The sequence below is a fragment of the Carassius auratus genome, unplaced genomic scaffold, assembly GCF_003368295.1.
Source record: "Carassius auratus strain Wakin unplaced genomic scaffold, ASM336829v1 scaf_tig00004557, whole genome shotgun sequence".
Taxonomy (NCBI): Eukaryota; Metazoa; Chordata; class Actinopteri; order Cypriniformes; family Cyprinidae; genus Carassius; species Carassius auratus.
Window position 1 is genome coordinate 318064 of NW_020523604.1, and position 20182 is coordinate 338245.

General features: G+C 37.9%; 1 protein-coding gene across 3 annotated transcripts in view; it reads right to left on the reverse strand.

The window, feature by feature from the left end:
- Positions 1–19677, reverse strand: part of magi3a (membrane associated guanylate kinase, WW and PDZ domain containing 3a) — a 118217-nt gene extending 98540 nt beyond the window's left edge. For 2 of the 3 annotated variants that reach the window (XM_026243838.1, XM_026243837.1), the window contains exon 1: positions 18534–19670. In XM_026243838.1, the coding sequence (XP_026099623.1) occupies positions 18534–18840 (307 nt within the window). In that variant the 5' untranslated portion in view covers positions 18841–19670. Of the gene's footprint in view, positions 1–18533 lie in introns of all 3 variants that reach the window. The other variant, XM_026243840.1, reaches the window with a different exon arrangement.
- Between the last annotated feature and the right edge of the window lie 505 nt (positions 19678–20182).

The following is a 20182-nucleotide window of genomic DNA, read 5'->3' on the forward strand; positions in this document are numbered from 1 at the left end:
TGATTTTAGATGTAAGATTTAAAAAATGCAAGAGTTTAAATGGCTCACACACATGTTGTAGTCATTTATACATTGTCTTTAGAAGAGGTAAATATAGCCAAGGCAGCTGCCAGTGAATGCTTGTCTTTTCTAGGTGCTTGTGTATCCGTACATCCTTGACAAAGAGATAACCCACTTCATTGAGCTCCCTGGGGATGAAAATGACAGCACAATAAACAGTGGGAACCATTCACCAGTCATTTTTCGCAAGCCCAAAATGCAACAGCAGGGTAGGTAGTAAAATGAGTCATTGTGCACGAAAAATGATAGGGTTGCTTGACGTAGAGAGATGCATTAAATATAAATGAAACTCCGCGGATGGAATAAACGAATCCAATTCAAACAGAGAACGCAAGTAATTGTCATGAACGAAGCCCAGATGCTTAATTTACAACACCAAATGAAAAGCGGCTTTAGAAGTGCTTTATGCAAATAGTTTCACACAGTGACCGCTAGTTAATAATTAAAACACCACATACTTTGAGTAGTGACTAATCAAAGATACACTGAAACATTCCTGTGATAAATGGACATCCTTGATCTGCGGACAAGTAAAAAAAAAAAAAAAAAAAAACGGAAATCACTATTGATTTGAGTTTATAAGTATTGGTGGGTGTAATAGGAAATTCAAGGTCCTCTGCAGGTTTTGCAGTGCTTTGCTGATCTGCCGCTGCCTCCAGTCAGGGTGGTTTCAAAGGCTGGTAACGGCGCCATGCTAAGGGGGATCACAAAGAAAGCTAATTAGCTTTCACATCAGAGCCTCCACCTGTTAACAAAGCCCAGGATGGTCTGAATGAACATCTACACAGAGTTTGAGATCAGTTACACTACGGATCTGTCGGACTGCTGGTAACAAGGTACCGGTGTGAAGATCTAGGTTTTGTTACAGTCTTTGAGGTGGTCCATCTCAAACTCACCCCATCTGTCTAATGTAAATTGAGACGAGTGTCTGTTTTCACACAACAAAGCAAGCTGAACAGTTTCTGAGAAAAGATACCGATTGTTCTGTTAATAAAACAGAATGGAGAACCAACTGCGTGTGAATAAATACAATAATTATCTCCCCTTCAATCAGGTGTAAAGGAATGATGGTGCTTTGTTGGAGGCTGTGGAGAGATCTGGAAATACAGGCTTTGTATGGAAACACAATATGCACAGTTACTCCCCGAAACCTATAAACTGGAGCAGCTAGTTTTCAGCTGCAGTCATTTTTCAATCAAACATTCGAATCATGAAGGACTGTTCTGATGTAGTTAACATGGATACGAACTGAGAATGACCCCCAAACTGAACCCATTTTCTCCATTTCCAAATACACAGAGAATCATACAGAAGTAAAATGCAGCTCTGCAACCCAATTCACTAGCATAACTATATATATATAGCATATCCGAAGAAAACAAGACATTCAGTAAGATAAATACTGATTTTTTCAATTGGGAATTTACTTAATTGTGCCATTATATACCATTATATTGGCCATTATATACCAATAAAAAATATTAAAAACTATTTGGTTAATGGTTACAGTTGGCAAAAAAAAAAATCCATGCTTATGGTTTTAAACATCAAAACTCAACTTTCTGTTCTCTCTATCGGCATATGAATTGAATAAACCCACCCCTTTCTCACATTAAGATCTGCTTCCATCCAACAAGAACCTACCCCTTTTTTTTTCAAATCTCTTTTCCTCAAATGTAGCTCACAATGCAGATGATCTAAAGTCACTTTTATCACATCATGACTTCAACATTATCCATTATCCCGCGTGGCCTAATTGATGTCATCAGAAAAGTTGTTTCAGGGGAAGAGCAAGTTACTACTTTTTGATGAAATATGAAGCATGGAACATTATGAATCATTCACAAGAAGACCAGAAAGATGGATCACACAAGAAAATGGGGTCAATTATAAGGTCATATTGACTTTTCACACTCTCTCGGGTAAATTAATGCAGCGTTGCGTTTGCACAGAACAGTAGTTCACTCCTATAGCTCAGCCATCACCATAATCCTCCTCCATATTAACAGGCCTCCTCAACCCCCTTCATACTCCCCAGAAACAATGGCCCAATTTATCCAGCTTCCTGTCTTTCCCACATCACAGGACAATAAACAATGGTGAAATTAAAGAGAGAGAGAGAGCTAAAAAGAGCACAAAAGAGAGTGAGAGATGGCAGGTCAGAAAAGATAAGTTAGAAAAGAGCAGGAAGGACAGACGAGAAAAGACAAAAGAGAAAGGAAAGAGGAGAGAAGTGAAACCGGGGATCTGGGACCATTTTGCGCCCTGCCACCCCACGTCACAGGCCAGAGGTTGATGAATGAATGGAAAAGCATCCCAATAACAGAACTGACTAGGATGATCGGCGTAAAGTGAAGGGGTCATGTGGGGCAGATGAAGAGGAAAGGTCAGGGTTTGACCCTGCACTGGACTCCTTTGCTTCAAGTGCCAAAACAATAAGGCGAAAAGGTGCAAAGGATAAAGCAGCGGCCATAGATGAATTATGCAATTCCAAACAGATCTCACATTCCCTTCCAAGAGCCAAACATGACGTAACTCAAACCCTAAATCAAGTGTGACACACCAACATTTTATTCCAAATGACTGCCGTGGAAAATTTCTGCGACCAAATCAATTGAAGCCTTTGAGAAAAGAGTGTGTTCACCGCTCACTGTGTTTACAACCCTCGATCACCAATTTTGAATACAAACCTCTGCTAACAGCAGTGAGTTGAGACAATAAAGCTGGGCATATATTTGCATATCTCAGAGCTTGCTGGAGCTAGGTGATAAAACATCCATAAATCTGGAAAATAAAGCGAGGGCCTGGCATGCACTGATACAGAGATGGAGGGCTGCAGGTACTGTGGCTAAAGGCACTTCCTCAGTCCTTTCAAGCTAATCTAATCAGTGTTAAGTGTAAAGAGGCAAAGTGGTAAGCAAGCTGGCAGGTCTACATGATAGTCGTGGTGCTTCATAAATCTAGTAAGAGGAGTACCCTCGGCGACAGTGATTGCTTTGTTGTTTTGATGTTGTTAGGATAAACCTCTTGTACAATTAGCCAGACAAGCAGTGCGTTGGAGTCGTGTGCTAAATCATAAACAAATGTCCTAGAATGCATGCAGAAGAATTGAGGATATGCAATTACGTATGTTTTCAGAGTATATCAATGGCTCTTCACTTAATATTAAAATAACTTTTGTGTGATTTTGGAATGTCATTTTCGTTGTGCATATATGATCTTGTCCCAGTGATTACTGAAAATACTGCATATAGTTTAAGCTTACAAAAAATAAAATAAATAAAAATCCAGGTTCTTTGATTTTACCACAACTTTTGGGATTTAAATGCCCAGTAATCAAAATGCAGAATTTATACGTAGTTGCTTTATTTCTGCCACAACGACACAACTAAATGATGATTATTATGGCAAAAAGATTATGGATAATGAATATTTTACTTACTATCATTAATATTTTTTATAATTTTAATGAATAATTTTCATAATATTCATGATGATGATAATAAAGACATTAACACTATTAATAGTATTAATCATTAAATTATTAAATGATTATTATTAATAATATATTAGCTATTTAAATCAGTTAATTTAGCAGATCACCTTTGCTGTTAACGCTGTTAATAATAGTAGTAGCAGTAATAAGAATAATAATCATTTATTATTTGTTGCTGCTGCTGTTATTATTAAGTTGACCAACACGTCACTCTCGCATAAATAGCTGCGAGATAAAAAGTAAAAAATTACATACAGTACATTTAAAATATGTATTCTTCAAACAACAAGGCTCATAGCTAGTAAATAGCTTCTGACACTTCTGTATGATTTAAAGATGCCCTATGGTGCATCTTAAATTGTTTGCCAATTTTCCATTGCTATATTTAAAACGAATCCCATTTCTTGGCAACAAGTTCCAACAATGACGCTCTTAAAAAGATGTACAAAATGTTTTATGCTCTGAACCTTAGGAAAAAGGAAGCTGCTGAGCAAGGTCTGTCAGACAGTAATAAATCGGACACTGTCAGTTTGGTCTCATGATACAGGCAAAGGAACAGAGGTGGCCAAGGTCTGCTCCAGCTGCACCAAAAGTCTCTCCCAGTGAGACACAAGCTGCCATGCATCTGCTACAGGAGAAAAAAAAAGGAGGCAGCTGGAGTCAGACGCACAGAGGGCCTTTCACACCGATCTGAACACAGAAAATCCGGGCTCATATGGACCTCCATGCCATCACACAGCTTATTTAATATCATGATTAATTTCTAAGAGGATTTGTGTTCACAGGCTGCAAAAAAAAAAAAGAGACTAAAATGAAGGCAGCGGTTGACTTGACTGCTTAGTTTCACTGTAGTTTCACATGGCTGCAGGCCAGGAATTAAGAAATTTCAACAGTACCATCTTCCCGTTTCCAACTAGTTTGGCATTTGCAAGCACTGACCAGCTCCCATCCAAAGTGCCAGATGTCCAAAAAACCCTCTCATTTCATCCTTGGATCTGGGTCAGGCAGGTTGTGGCTCTCGAGGGGGGTGGCTGTCAACAGCCATTTCAACTTTATCCATCATCTGGGAGGTGCTTGCGAAGCCGCAGTGCGCGTGCTGAAAAAGTGTTGAATCAGTGAAAGAGCTTGACTGTTTCCATCACCCCCAAGGAGCTCATTTGCAGTCTTGGCGGTGGCCGTTTTCCCTCGATATTTGCGACCTGTGAGCGATGGCAGCTCATGAATCCAAGCTTAATACATCTAATCGAAGGCATTTCCATTTGAGAAAGATTAGATGCTGTCGGTGTTTTCGGAATTCAGATGCGGTTGCAAGGTCAAAGTGGGAATGTTTTCGTTTAGAGACGATCCGCTGTGTGTCTCTCTGCTACAGCTGGCTTTGACAACAATGGCTTTTTCATATTGTGGCACATAAACAACATACAAAGAGGCTACAAGGATCTACTAACGATGAAGCTAGCCCAACGTTTCTTGAATCTAAAGGTTAAAATTCCTGCATGATGACACCGTGCTAGTGGTCAGACTACATTCTGTTAATATTTTCTAACACCCCCTACTTTGCTTCTCGATGACAAGTTGGAAGAGATTTCACAGGGAATTCTCAGAACGACACAATGGGAGTAAAACCAAAAGGTTGTGCTTAGGAATGAGGTCATGTATGTTTAGAATTATAGGCATTTTTAAACATTAGCCAGATGCTTAAGGCATGTTGTTAACTGACACCTTTCCAAGAATACCTAAAAAAAGATTCCCTTTAATACGCCGAAAAATCCTGAAAACAAGTGGATGGAGGTGAAGGCAAGAAAGAACAAGGTTCTTGGGTGCTTAATGACCCTTAGAAAACATAACAAAAACACTCAGTTAAAGGTCCACTCAGTAAGTTTTGCTGGTTTTTGTTCACTCTGGTAGTTTAGGTTGTCTTTCCCTTACAAGGATTCCCAAAGCGTAAATCTTTATAAGGGGAAAACAACTAACGATTCCTAACACCGTGTCTACACCGAATCCGAGCAGCGCAGTGCGACAAAATACTATAGAACCACTGATCTATAATATTGATTCATTATATACAGATAAGTCAATAGAACTCCATATAATCAGTGATGCAGTCTACACTGAACGCAGTGCAGCACGGCGTGACACCACAAATCCCCGACAGTAAACTGCTGCCGCGTTCGATTTATGATGTGCTGACACAAATTTCAAATAATTTTCAATGTTCACTTTGTTGCAGGGTTCATTGCCCCCTACTCCCAGAGAAGGGAAATCTGTTGAAGTTTAGCTCATTTCTGAACATTGATTCACAATTTTGAGCTGCGCAACGTCTTCATCATATACCTCATTAACGTCTCGCACCCTTCAATGGTGGAGGGGAGGGGCTTCGTCTATCGGCCCAACCCTAATCTGCAGTTTTGTTTCACCTTCAGAACAAAAATATTAAACATTTGAGCTTTGGATGCTTCTGAAATTTGATGGATTTGACATGGAATAATCACATACATTTTTATGTGTGATTTTATCATCATCATTATTATTTTTAGCAAAAATATTAACAGAGGAAGCGCTCAACAAGTTACAACAATAGTGTTGTTCAATAAACTTTAAGTTTCAACATAAGACCATGCAGGGTCTCTGAGGAAAGCGCTGCTGTACGACACAGCCAGAGCAAACACCTGTTAACAATACTCCATTGTAAGCTCCTTCCACCAATGGAACAATGTGTACCAATGGACATTCTTCACATTCCCTTCTTATTTTGAGTTCTCTATTCATAAAAACACATGAGCCATTACTCAGAAAGATATATGCTGACTTCAGTGTATTACCTAGAATTCATTCAAAGTGTTTGCTTACATCTAAATACAAAAGTTTTTCTTCATTTGAGCTAATTAAAATTCTTTGAGTTACAGTTTGTTTGGTCAGCACTGGCTTTCACATTATACCCAGTTCAGTGTGTTGGTCTGTGTAACCCTGTTAAATAATGCATTTCTGTTTGTCTGTAACTGGAGCTGACTCTTCATAATACTAAACCACTGCTGCTGCAATAGCTCACAGTCTGTCAGCCTACTATTATTCTATAGATAATAAAGCAGGCAGAGTAAAAATCCACCTCACTTGTGGATATTAGTGCAGACAGATCTGCCTCCAAGCTTCAAATTCATATTAATTCCACAGTACTGTCCTTGCATTCAAGTTTATTATCTGACAACTTGATTTTTATGGCTGAAAAATAGTCTTATGCTTGTTGCATGCCTCGGAAGACATGCAACTCTAAAGCTTATGCTGATCAGGGACTTGAAATGCAGGAAAATCTGGTCCAGTGGTTATTTACCCATTTAAAGCAAGTGAGTCAGGAGACTACTCCAACTCTTCAAATAAAAAAAATAAAAAAGCACGAGGGCCCAGAGAGGCAACATCTGAGGAGTACTGAGCGAAGAACAGCCAGATCTGGACAGAATGGCACTACATGTATGTCAAATTAAAGCTGATTTCAGGGTTCTGTGAGACATTTTGTTTGAGATGTCGACATGTCTGGCTGCAGAAATGATGATGCACATGTAAAGTCGTGACCGGCCAGATAGAAGTGATTTTTCTGAGTGCATTATGAGGATTTGATATCCATTGTGTCAAATCCTTTATTGAGGAATAAAAGGATCATATGATTTTTTTTTAGAAAATAATATTATATAACCACTTACATCAAGTGTAATTATTGCTACTCTATGAAAAGGATTTGGGAAAAAGCCAATTTCTTGTAAAAAAATAAATAAATAATAGTAATGCAAATAGCAGACTGTTTCCTATACATTCTTTTCAGATTTAGATTGAGTTTATGAAAATATCTAGCCCATCGTGAAATGTAACTAACTACATTAAAATAAATTAATGTAAAATTTAGTCAAGGAATTTTTTTTTTTTTTATAAAAGTCAAAGTTGTAAAAGTTAACAAAAAAGTTCAGCTCATCATGCAAATCTCTCTATATTGATGTCAGATACATTTTAAATGCTTAGCCAAAATCATTTTAAAGTTCTATTTAAATCTATTTAAATATAACCTAATTTATATTTTATTTATTTTAAAACAAAGCTTCAAAATAGATTACATACGTAGGGCTGAAATTTTCTACATAAGATCAATACTAAAGATGTTAATTATAGTTGATTCTGACTGATACTAATTGATATTCAAGTAGTATTCCATACAATGAATATCAATATGGTGCTGTCTTCCAAGGACTGCAATAATGAAGTTCAATTATGAAGCACCAACTGGGAACAGTGTCGTCATAATAAACAGGATGAATGTTTCTCAAATGTACCATTTTGCAAAGTGTCATAAGACATGATTTTCCACTTTTCAGTACAAAAATGAATACGAGATTAATAAAAAAAGATCAGCTCATCAAGTTAGGACAACCATGACAAAATAAAGACATCATTGGTCATTATTCTAATTGTATTTAAACACGCAAGGCACACACATCCACATGGCTAACAATAAAAAAAACCTCTTTGATCTCTGAGACGCTGTTCACATCAAAGGTTTTTTTTTTTTTTTTTGTATTCTAGGTTTAACATCATTTCACTTTGATGGTCTATTATGATATAAATGTTAATAGGCAACAATGAAGCGGTCTGCTAACACAGTCCTAGCGAGACATGTTCAATGTAGCATCAGCTAAACTGGGCTTGAAAAGTAATTTGCATTCATCCTGTTTAAGATCATCTGGATTGCTAGTGGCCTTGGTTGCGCTTCACCTGCCCCTTCAGCTTGGCTTCAAAGCCGTAGCTAGAATGCTGGCTTCACATGACGAGGCTAGCCAGATCAATAAGATGTTAACAGACCTAACCATCATGGCTAGCCGATACCCCGCGCAGAGATCTTGACATCCATGAATTCTGATGAGGACATAGTGTACTAATCTCATACGGGCAGGGTGTAGAGATGAGCTGGCGCAATGAGATAAGTAGAGCATTCACTGTACGCTGGCAAGGTTAGGAAAAAAATACAATCATTCACTGTCATCTAACACAGGAGATTGTCTCTTGGCCATCCATTTCAGATTTAGATTTAGTTTATGATAACTCCCTGACAGCCGGCCCATCATGAAGTGCTACTGCCATCGTTTAATGCAGAGTGAGATGTTATGTATCATTCAAAGCTCTTCCAACTGCATGAACAACTCTGTAACTGTAGAGCCAGGCTAGTTTCAGTTATTGGCCATTTGTTGCAAAGCCCCAGTCATTTTACAACTCGCCCAATCAGTATATAAACCAGCAGGGCTTCCAGGTGGGACAATAATACACTGATTGAAATCCAAATGTCCAATAAACCAATACAAGCTTTTTCCTATGCAAATTATGCTTTAATAGACAACCAGTGAAGCATTGGATCAGGAAATCAGAAAAAAAAGTATAAAAGGAAATCTGAAAGTACTAAGGAAGTCAAGGAAAATGTCAGGAAGAAAAAGAAAGGAAGAAAGAGAAATAGGCTTGTTAAGACATAAGGAATTTAAAAAGGATTTACAGTCAGGAAGGAAGATGGCTACAGAAGGAAGTCAGGATATTTTCAAAAGGACAAAAGGAATGAAAGAAGGTAGGAAATTAAATTGAAATTAGGAAGTTAGGAAGGAAGTATAAGAGGAAGTTAGAAAGGAAAATAATTTTTTTTTATTATTTCAATCAAATCAAACAAAGCAAAATTTATATGACAGTTTGGAAGTAATTTCCCCCTTTAAAGAATCACCACTGAACCACAACTTCTCACTTCAGCTAGTAGCTCTTTGAGCAAACAACTCCCTTTCCAAGACACGGTGGAGTATTGGGACTCTGGGAAAATGCAGTGATCAGAATAATCTGAAAAACACACATGCAGCTGCTCCAGTGACATTATACAGAGGAGAGAGGCTTAAAATACCTCCACATACCTCCAATGGCCTCCAGGGTCAGACATTGACTTTGCGATGTTGATGTAAACACAGCAGTGGTTTGAGATTAGCGCCGGCTAGCAGTCGTTCATTCGGCACGCTGTTAGCATGAATTAAGACTCACATACTGAGGGGAAGAGGAATGTTTTATAGGTGAAAGATGATTTCTGCAATATGATCATTTAAAATAACCAAGAGACACTTCTGTAAATAATGCCATACGAAGCACCTGTGATAACGCTACATGCGATCGGCAGGAAACATCTGACGAGATCTGAATAATCACAAAGTGAGCAAATAAATAGCTCCCGTCTACACAACCCTCAGGACCACACAAATCCTATCAGTGTAATTACCTTTCATCTCAAAAGGGCACTAGAGAGGAACAATCCATATTCCTGTCCTAATTTCTCATTTTCATGCAAAAGCATGCTCACACACACTTTGAGTGCTCAAAAGAAGGGCAAGTTATTTGCAGGCATTAAGACTTCAAAAGGCCATCACTTCTCATTCCCCGGTGGTATGCACAACATGCCAGCACAAGAATAATAAAGACCCCTGGATCACAGAAACGGTCACAATAAGGCAAATGGGGGGGTATTATACCACAGCCCACCTCTCTGTCCTTTGAAGAAATAAATTCAGTTCATTATCTTTGTTCCAGCGTTTGCTTTGTCCACTCAGGAGATCTCACACCATTGTGACGTCTTAGGCTTTCACATCACTCTCCAGCAGTGCTGCTGCATAACAGAGCTGCACCTCTACCCTGACAATAAAGCCATTTCTGTGATACTGCACTGACTATTTTCTTTAAGAAATGCCATAAATTATAAAAAGAATATTTGGAGTGAGTTATTAAGGACTATTAAAAATGTGCCAGTAATACAATCTACCATACACAAGGATGAGAAGCACATTTTCATCCAAATGGTATTTAATCCACATTTATAGCAAAGTTTACATCATCTTTCTTTAAATATCAAGAGCAATATCACTGGAATAAGAGAGTAAAAAATATAAAAAAAATAATAATAAATAAATAAATTATATATATATATATATATATATATATATATATATATATATATATATATATATATATATATATATATTTTTTTTTTTTTTTTTTTTTTTTTATTAAACTAAATTAAATTAAATTATAGATGAAAATAAAAACTAAATTAAGAAAAAAAAAAAACTAAATCGAATGGTCTCCACATCTCTCCAAGCTTAACTTTTTTACTTCTCTTTCTCATTCTAGTGCAAAACAAATATAAAATATAAACCAATGTAGAACATCTACTTTAAATGTGCACAGGTCAGGGATATTCAACCTGGTAGCGAGCGCTTGGCTTTATAAGTCCTGGGAATCACATTCCCATCTCTCTGATGTTTTGTAATGCTATATCTCCTTATCAGCTCCACAGATGCTTTCCTCCTAAATCCAGATCACTTCTATTCATTCAGTAAAGCTCCTTCAAGTCACAACTAAGAGCGACAGGAAATCTCCCTCTTTTTGTCGCCCTCACTTGTTGATGACGGGCACGAACAGAATCAAACAGTCGTCGTTCATTTGTCATTTAATTATTCATGTCCATTCCCCACACAGCATAAGCATCCTTTCATTTCCTCTTGCCGCATAAACCGTCAAACTGCAGACGATTGCTGCGGATCAGACCAAAAATATCAAAGCCCACTCTGCTTGACAATAACAGTACATCAGATCATTGTACAGAAAAACACCTCCCAGGTATACTTCAATAAATCTCATCTGCCATGTGGAGTTCAGCTGGAGGGGCTAAATGCTAATGCTGGCACGGGTCACACTGTGTATCTCGAGGGGGCATAAATATCTTATACAAGCCAATTAAGTCACATACAACATACCAGTTCAAATAAAGACTAAAAGCCACTTTCAGTGATCTCAGCCACCACAACAATGCAGCAAAGAGAGTTATATGATGTCCACATTTTAGCTGGGTTTCTACAGGTGCACTCTCATTTCCATGCCATTCTTTGCCATTAAGACTCCACAGACAGATAAACAGTGCTGGAATGGTGGAATGTTCCAGTGACAAGTGCCGGTGCGACAACAGAACCCATCTGCATACTCCCGCTGACAGCGAGGCTGATAAAGGGGTTGAGTGCGTGAGACGGGTTCTGTGGGGAGAGGTTTGAGATATGCCTTAATATTCCAAGCAGATGCTCCTATCTTGGGCTCCGCTGCCCGTGCCCACCCTCACGCATGGGCGATTAGAGTGTGTGTGCAGATTCGGGATTGATTCCAGAGGGGCAGCATAAGGATGCACCATCAAAAAGACTTCAGTTGTACTTTTCGTTCAGTGGAATGATGTGGGGAGCAAGGAAATCTGCAAGACATGACTTAAAATGAAAGCTCAGATGCAGTCAGATGTATGAAAATGTGCCTGGTGGAGTGGTAATTTAACAAATTATGTTTTACCTCATAAATGTTGCAATCAGTTTCTTGCCAGGCTACAGTTTGACTGAAGTGTACGTCACTTTTCCTGCTGAATTTCTCTCAGAGGGGTGGTGACATCTCTTATACTGCTATTCCTAAATAAGGCTTTTTGATTTGTTTTCTAGTAAGAAAATATCTCAAAATTCTTAAAACAAGATAAATATCGTATGCAGCAACAATTCATAAGATATTAAAGAGATGGTTCACTCAAAAAAAAACAAAAAAACATTGTCATCATTCACTGACTATAATAAAGTTGTCCCAACTTTATCTGTATAAAGTTTCTTTCTTCTGCTGAACACAAAAGATGATATTCTGAAGAATGCTGGGAAACAAACAGACGTGCATAGGATTTTTCCCATATGTTTGGTTACCAATTATTTTCATACTATCTTCTTTTATCTTATACTATAATTTACGCAACTTCATCTCATTCCAAGCCTGAATGACTTTCTTTCTACAATTTATTCTGTTAGATGTCATTGGGTGTCTTTTCTGTACATAAAGTAAAAATCAGCTGGGTCTATGTTGTTATTATATGGACAATACATTTTATTTTTTTTACTTGTTTTCAAAAAACTAAATCTTGCATATAATGTACTTTGTCTTTTTGTGCTGGTATATTATATTATATTATATTATATTATATTATATTATTAATTTAAAATCACTTTTAAAAATCTGTCAGTAAACGGTAACATAAAATATATTTGTTTTAGACATACATTCTCTTAAAACAATCTTAATATCTTCTGGAGCATTTCGTCTGTACATTTAACATCTGAAGGAATTTTTCATCTTTTATCTGGAAAATTAGACAAAAAAGTACACATTAAGAATTTTTTTTGCAGTATATGTAGTAATTTTGAATAAAATTAATACAACTTGTGAAGAGCCACACTAGAAAGTGAGTGTTGCCAAAAGAGAAACAGTTTTATTTGTTTCTTTGAGACAGGTTGAAACAAGCAAACAACAGGCTTTCAATTACACAAGGACAGCTAATAAAAAAAGCTGGTTTGAAGGGAGGATGAAATGAGGATGGGAGAGAAAATGCATTCTGCTCCTGTCAAATCTGTGCAACAGCCGCTGGAGATGATTACCACTGAAAAATGTATTTCTTATTCTGCCATTGTATGAAACTTTGGGAAAGGAACCGAGGGTGTTTACATTAAAAAAAAAATTGCATGAATGTTGTTCGGTGACTAAGCAATGAGCCAGAGGCCCTCAGAAAGAAGAACAGACTTGCACAGAATGTTAAAGCAGCTGTGGTTCTCTTTTATAGGTGTATGTCAGCATCAAACGTGCGAGTCAAGTTATATGACTGGAGCAGCTGCTTGTGACAGACCGCTCATAAGCTGCAAACATTTTAAAAGGAAAACCACTTTAAAGCTTCCTCCCTGTTCTACAAAGCTGTCTACTCCATAAACTACTATAATCAACCAGCAGAGAACAAAACAGATTTACCTCACACCGCAGAGCTGAAGAAAAAGGAGAATGGTAAAGCACCCCCCCACCCACCACCAATAATGCTGAAAGTGAGAAAATGTGAATTTATGGTCTAATAAAATGAGCCATTTGACCCTTTGTCATGACTCAGGAGAGTGTGTAAGTAAAGACAATGAGATCAACACAAGGAAACGTTGCCAACAACACAGTACGAGTATCAAAACAATTGCTGCTTCATAATGCCACACAGCATCATGACAGGAGGACTAATGCAAGTCAGCCTGTGAGTCAGTAATGATACACTCCCTCACTCTTCCTCCGCTTGCACATTAACACAATGTGTGGAAACTGCACCACTGCGGTCAATCAAGGACGCACTCAAACAATGGCTTTGAGCACAATCTCACAGATGTACGAAAAAAAAAAAAACTTCATCTGGTCCGGATGTATGACAGCAGTGCCTTTTTATTCTGATGCAACATCATGATTATGAAATACAGAGCAGATCCAATGACTCTCCTCAGAGATTAAAGGAATAGTTCACCCAAAATCTTGTCATCATTTACTCACCATCCTGTATAAGTTTCTCTCTTATGTTGAACACAAAAGAGGATACTTTAAAGAATTCTGAAGAACCAAACCGTAGGTCCCTATTAGTGTCCATAGGGAAAGAAATACTATGGTAGTCAATAGGGACCATCAACTGTTTGATTACCAGCACTCTTTAAAATATCTTCTGTTCAATATAATAAAGAACATTTTGGGGTGAACTATCCCTGAACTAACACTGAAATGTGTTTAACATTAAAAATCTGTTTACATATAATCTAGGCCAATTTCGCAACTATTAAGGTCAAAAGTCAGATACTGCTTACAGAAATTTCTTTACAAAGTAATGTACTTTTTTCCCAAAACACGTTTCACATGTAATGTAATATTACAAACTATCTATTATACACGTGTCTACAACAAAGCTTACAAACCTAGGCTTAAAGTTTCTACAGCATGTCAAAATAACTGTACACACCACAAGCATTCTGGTTCATTTATATTTTTATGCCGTTGTAGGATATCACCTAATATTAATATGCAACTCCGAATGCACTTTATTTTATATTTTTTGTACAAGATTTTCAGAAACCTCTGCTTAACCTCCAAAATCCTTGTCCTTGAAGATTTTTTTTATTTAGGATTTTACAAAGTATTATTGCTGTCCACATGTAAATGTACTACCATTGTAAAAAGGTATTGCCCGGACCTCCACTGGGAAAGAAACGATCAGGCTGGACCTTACAATTGTAACTGAATACCTGGTCTTCACAAATGCGCAAAATAGTAAATATTAATTAGTCACATACAGTATGTCATAACATTTCTTTGTTTTAAACCTGGATTTTAGAATTGTGAAGGAACCATATTTTCAGTGTGGTCTTTTGGGCATTTCTGCATGTAAGAGGGTTGGCAGAAATGGTGTGGGGGTGAAGAACAGGAAAAACGGAGGAGGACATGACAGGTTCGAGTGAATATGTGGGAGGCCAAGAAGCTTCACGCCATGGAATGGATACGACTGAAAAGATGAGTATGAACCACAAGTCCACTGGGCAGGAAAGAATAAGGTAAATAAGGAAAAGCTCTGTAAATGTGCACTTATTGGCACAGAAAACTCACAACACATGGCAAACTATGCTGGCTAACTTTAGACCCTTCAAACTTCAACTTTGCATTTTCCTTTCTTCCATTGTTTCCTTATTGTCTTAAGCAACACTTGACCATGACTTCACCATGCTCTACCATTTCATCTCATTTTACACCTTTGCAACCAATTCATCCCACTAAATTTAGTATAAATGCCAGCCGCAGCTCTGCTGAGCTCTAGACTGGCCTAGGAGCCTTGAGCCCGGCCACATATCATCAGTGTAGAGCACTCAGCCGGTGTTAGTTGCGGCTTGAATTTAAGGCTAAATGGTCTCCTGGTACCATCTGATCCCTCTGAGCTGGCCTCTTCTATGGACTCATCAATGATTGAGATGGTATGAATTAAACATAAACTGAGGGACAGAGAGAAAACACTCAGCCACACACACACACACATGCAGTACACAACACGGCCTCTGGTGCAGGAACATTTAAGAAATGCAGTTGAACTTTCTTTAGAAGTAAATATGAATGTTTTTTTGTTTTGTTTTTTTGACAGGCTTATACCTGTCCCTAGAGTCTGAAAGTAGAACCTCTTATAACTGTTTGACTGACTCCTCTTTTGATTGGATTGTGGGGTATATTATGGTATTTACCATATATTTACAATGATTGTGATGTTTATATTATTATGGCTGTATGTCACAGTGGTAAGATACTGTTGTTATTACACTTACATACAAAATTGGATTATTTCAATTCTATCTGATATTGATAATCTGTGTCATGTTCGGACCAATTAAACTGAGAAATTTTATCTAATTAAATAAAAAAAAAATACATCTACCAACTAAAATTTATAATTTTAAATGCTACAAGGAAATCTAAATCAGTGTTATTTTAATATAATTTATATACTATTATAGTTTTTAGTATTTTGACTATTTAATTTAAAAGTATATACAGTATATACAGTCACAGAGATCTTTTAAGACAGCAAAAAACATAGGACATGTGCATGCAAATATAAATATAGAATATAAAATATTCAAATATCAAATAACGATGATCCAATACATAAAATCATAGCAGATAATAACCAATCATGATGTGATGTGTTAAAACAACCTACTTTTTTTTTCCTTAGCTTAATAGGCAACTATAAGCAAAATATTCACAAGTGTGTGTTTTTTTATTTTATTTCATTTTTATTTTTTGTTTAAGTAATCCCAACATACATCCATTTCAAACAGCATACATGCTTTCAGGTGTCCAGTCCTCTTGCTGAGTCACAAGCCAGACAGCATCGCACAGATTTAAGAGAGTAATTGAATCAATTAGACTTGGACTCGGTTCAAAGCTGCAGGCATTGGCAGCTTTAACAAACTCACACTACGTTAAAATAATCAGTAAGAGACATCTGATGCTAGCCCGTTCACTAATGCCAATTTACACTGATTAGGAAGCGTGAGGAGAACTGCATTTTCATATTAGGTAATCCACTCTTCTTCATTTGCAAGCCCAAAATAAGCAGATGTAGAGAGTGCCCATAGCAACATAAAGCTCTCTGATTAAAATCATCTCTAAAAGAGCATTAAAATGGCATAAAGTCGTCGAATGGTGATCCTTCAGGCAGGCTAACACGCTAAATGAGGTGGACAGTGGGCGAAGGGGGAGGCTGGGAAGTCAGACGACATCTGTGCTGCAGGCAAAGAGGATTACATACACAAAGTTCAGAGCTCTCAATGTTTAAAGAGTTTACAGAATTCCCAGCCGAATGGATACCTATAGCATCAACTTATAATGATGTCATTAGCCTATGCACACATATACACACAAAGGGTTACACACTCTTAAAAGAACAATAATAAAATGCAATGGTTCACTCTCAACTTCTTATATAATCTAGAGTCACATTCCTGAAATCTTAATTCTTAAGGTTGAGATCAGGCAAGTGCGATCGTAACCGAAATTCTGGTGGCTGAAACAGATAAGATAGGATTCTGAGTTAGGATGTTTCTGTAATACAATCCACAGACGGGTCGGGGTTCACAATAATGCAACGTTATTCTAGATTCCTACCTTATCTGTTCAGCAACCATGGAGATTCGGTTAAAAAACATGATAGAATTCTGTGAACCTCACCTGTCCTCAAAAGCTCAGGTCTCAACTGTCTTTTGTATTTCCTCATTTTTTTATTTTCAACAAACACAAGATTAGCAGTCCCTTACTCCTGTAAACGCTTGTAACCTGGCTTTAGCAGCTTAAATAAACCTTGAAAGTCTTAATGGAAAGTAGAAGTATCTACAAGCAACACGATTAATGAAATGGTTGTGGTTACCCACAAACAGAAAGCATCCAGTGGTACCAAAACTTCCTCATGATGGATAGTCTCAATTTCCTCCTGTTGTGGTAACTGTGATGAACGGCTTCAGTTAAAATCCACTTTTTCCTTGAGAGTCCCATTTAATCAAAATGCCAACTGCGTAATTATAAGCAAATGCTAGTAATAGAATACAAGGTTGATGTTGGCTAAAACCCTGAGAGCTGCCCGACTGTTTGTTTTTTTCACCTGAAAAGTTCTTAACCCGGTTATCTTGTTCCATATTTCATACTGTACATGTGTAACTATGAGCTAGCATTCATATTTGCATATTTATCAGGTCAATAAAATGACAGGACTATGTGACCGCTGACCACAAAACCAATCATAAGTCGCTAACAATACATTGTATGGGTTAAAATCGTTACAGATTTTCTTTAATCCAAAGAATCATTAGGATATTGAGTTAAGATCATGTTCCATGAAGTTTTTTCCTAAATGTCCTACCTTAAATTTATCAAAGCTTAATTTTTGATTAGTAGGCTAATATGCATTGAACTTTATTTGGACAACTTTAAAGGCAAGTTTCTCAATATTTTCACAAACCATACATCAATAGAAGGCTTATTTATTCAGCTTTCAGATGATGTATAAATCTCAATTTTTAACCATTGACCCTTATGACCCTTATGTTTTTGTGGTCCCGGGTCACATATCTGCGTGGGAACTTCGCAATCCAGATCTTCTCTGGTTGTGTTTTATCATCTAGTCAATTCATATTTAAAACATAGCGTTTTACAGAATAGAATGTTTCAAAGCAGCTTCACATCAATAAACAGGAAAACGAATGATGAAACGAATTCAATTTCATCTGATCGTCACTCCAGTTATCAAGTTTCTCAGACTGTACTTAGTCCATGAATATTTAAAAAGTTGGACACTGAGGCAGTCCGTGATTGGCTGTCTGTTGCTAAACAACATCTTAATATTCAAACACAAGCAGTGCAAAAGCGACGCTAAGTCCTCGTTCAAAATTACAAATATGAAACATTCCTAAACACAGCCTTAAAACTAGCATTTACTCATGTTTTAAAGGTATACCTCAGGTTCAGTGTAGTGTGAGAAACTGTTTTCTCGGTTGGTAGCTTTGGTTTTAGCAATGAACAAACTAACCTGGCTTCACGGTCTTCAGACGGAGGGGTTCGCGAAAGTGGCGGATGACGGCGAGGGTGTCTCTGTTTGTCAGTCCGCTGACAGGAGTGCCGTTCACCTCCAGAAGCACGTCTCCGGGAGCAGGTAGCCTGCCGACATGGCACACTAGCGCGTCCGGCAACACCTGTCCCAGGTGCGGGAACTCTCCGTGCTCGGCTCCCCCGCTTATCTCCAGCACGGCGCTGAGCTCCCCGGCGTTACCCCACGAAACAGCGCATTCCTGCACTTTACTGGACCAATGTTTCTTCTTTTTCAGCGTCTTGGACATGATTAATCCCTTCAGTAAACGAGTCTTTACAAATAAAACTGGTTATTTCCTTATGCAAACGCGTTTAGAGTGCAATAAAGCAAAGCGACTTCGTTCCCATGTCTTGGTGGGAAAAAAAGAGAAACGTTTTAAAACTTTGGAGTGGGCATTGCTCGGTCCTTAAATTATATTCTCTCTATGGTGCATTCAAATTTCACGTCTGAATTGAAGAACGAGCTCACACGAATGTAAAAGGGCTCTTCGTTTTCTTGACAAAACCTATGGTGGACCTCACCGCTCACCAAGAAGTGTCGCCAAATATTGTCTTCAAATGATCCAAACAAGCTCGTTCTAGGAGAAGAAGACGCGGAAATGGCAATAAACTACCACCCGAGGCTGGACAGCTTACTTTATCCAGGCACATAAAAATAATACAGCCTCAAATCGCTTGGTAATACCGGCTGATGAATGAAACGCCGTAGAAAAACACTCACATCCGTGTGTAATCCTTCGCGATGTAGGGCGACTGTTGTTAACTTGGGTTTCGCGCACCTGTACCAATGACATCAGCTACCGGCGCGTTCACGGGAAACGACGAACAGCACTGTACCTGGATCTGGAATATACGATATAAACTAGGTCCACTGTCCGACGACCTTTGATTCTTGTAGAAACGCCCTCTTTGTGGGTTGTTGTTGTCTCTGTGTAGCTGTCAGCGCCCGTCGGTGATCAATTGTAATCGCAGCTTTGCAACTTTGTAGTCATTTTCACCTTGTTACTTGCGCCAAACGAGAGCAGCCACTGTCAGAGGCGCACACCGACACAAATGCACGCAGAGCGGACGAGAGCAGAGCAGCCAATCAGAGCGAGGGGGCGGGCTTTCCCATACTATTCACTATACTGAACGTAAAAAGCATCTGCAATATGGCCAGCCCTAAGGGAATTTGTTAAAGAAAAGTTATATGTTGAGGAAAAATGTACTTGCTGCCTTAAAAATAAATGTACTCATACAGGGTCTTTATACACTAGAGTCTATAGCCTATACAGATGATAGTAAGTGTAAACCATTTTTTTTAAGCTTTACATTCATCAAACCCTCGTCCAGACTCTTAACCAATCCACAGACCATCAGTGATTTTCACAGTGAAACTTTGTAACAGTTTTCATAATAAGAATAGTAACTATTTGTATTGCACTAGTGTAGCAAACATGCAGCACTGAAGTGTATTTCACATGAAAATAATTAATAGAACATGTGGTAAAACCACATTTGTTAGTGTAAAGCTTTTGAGTTTTATTTAGAAAATCCATAAGATAGATTTGGAGTTTTGTTATATGACCATATCTACCTATAGAAGTCTGT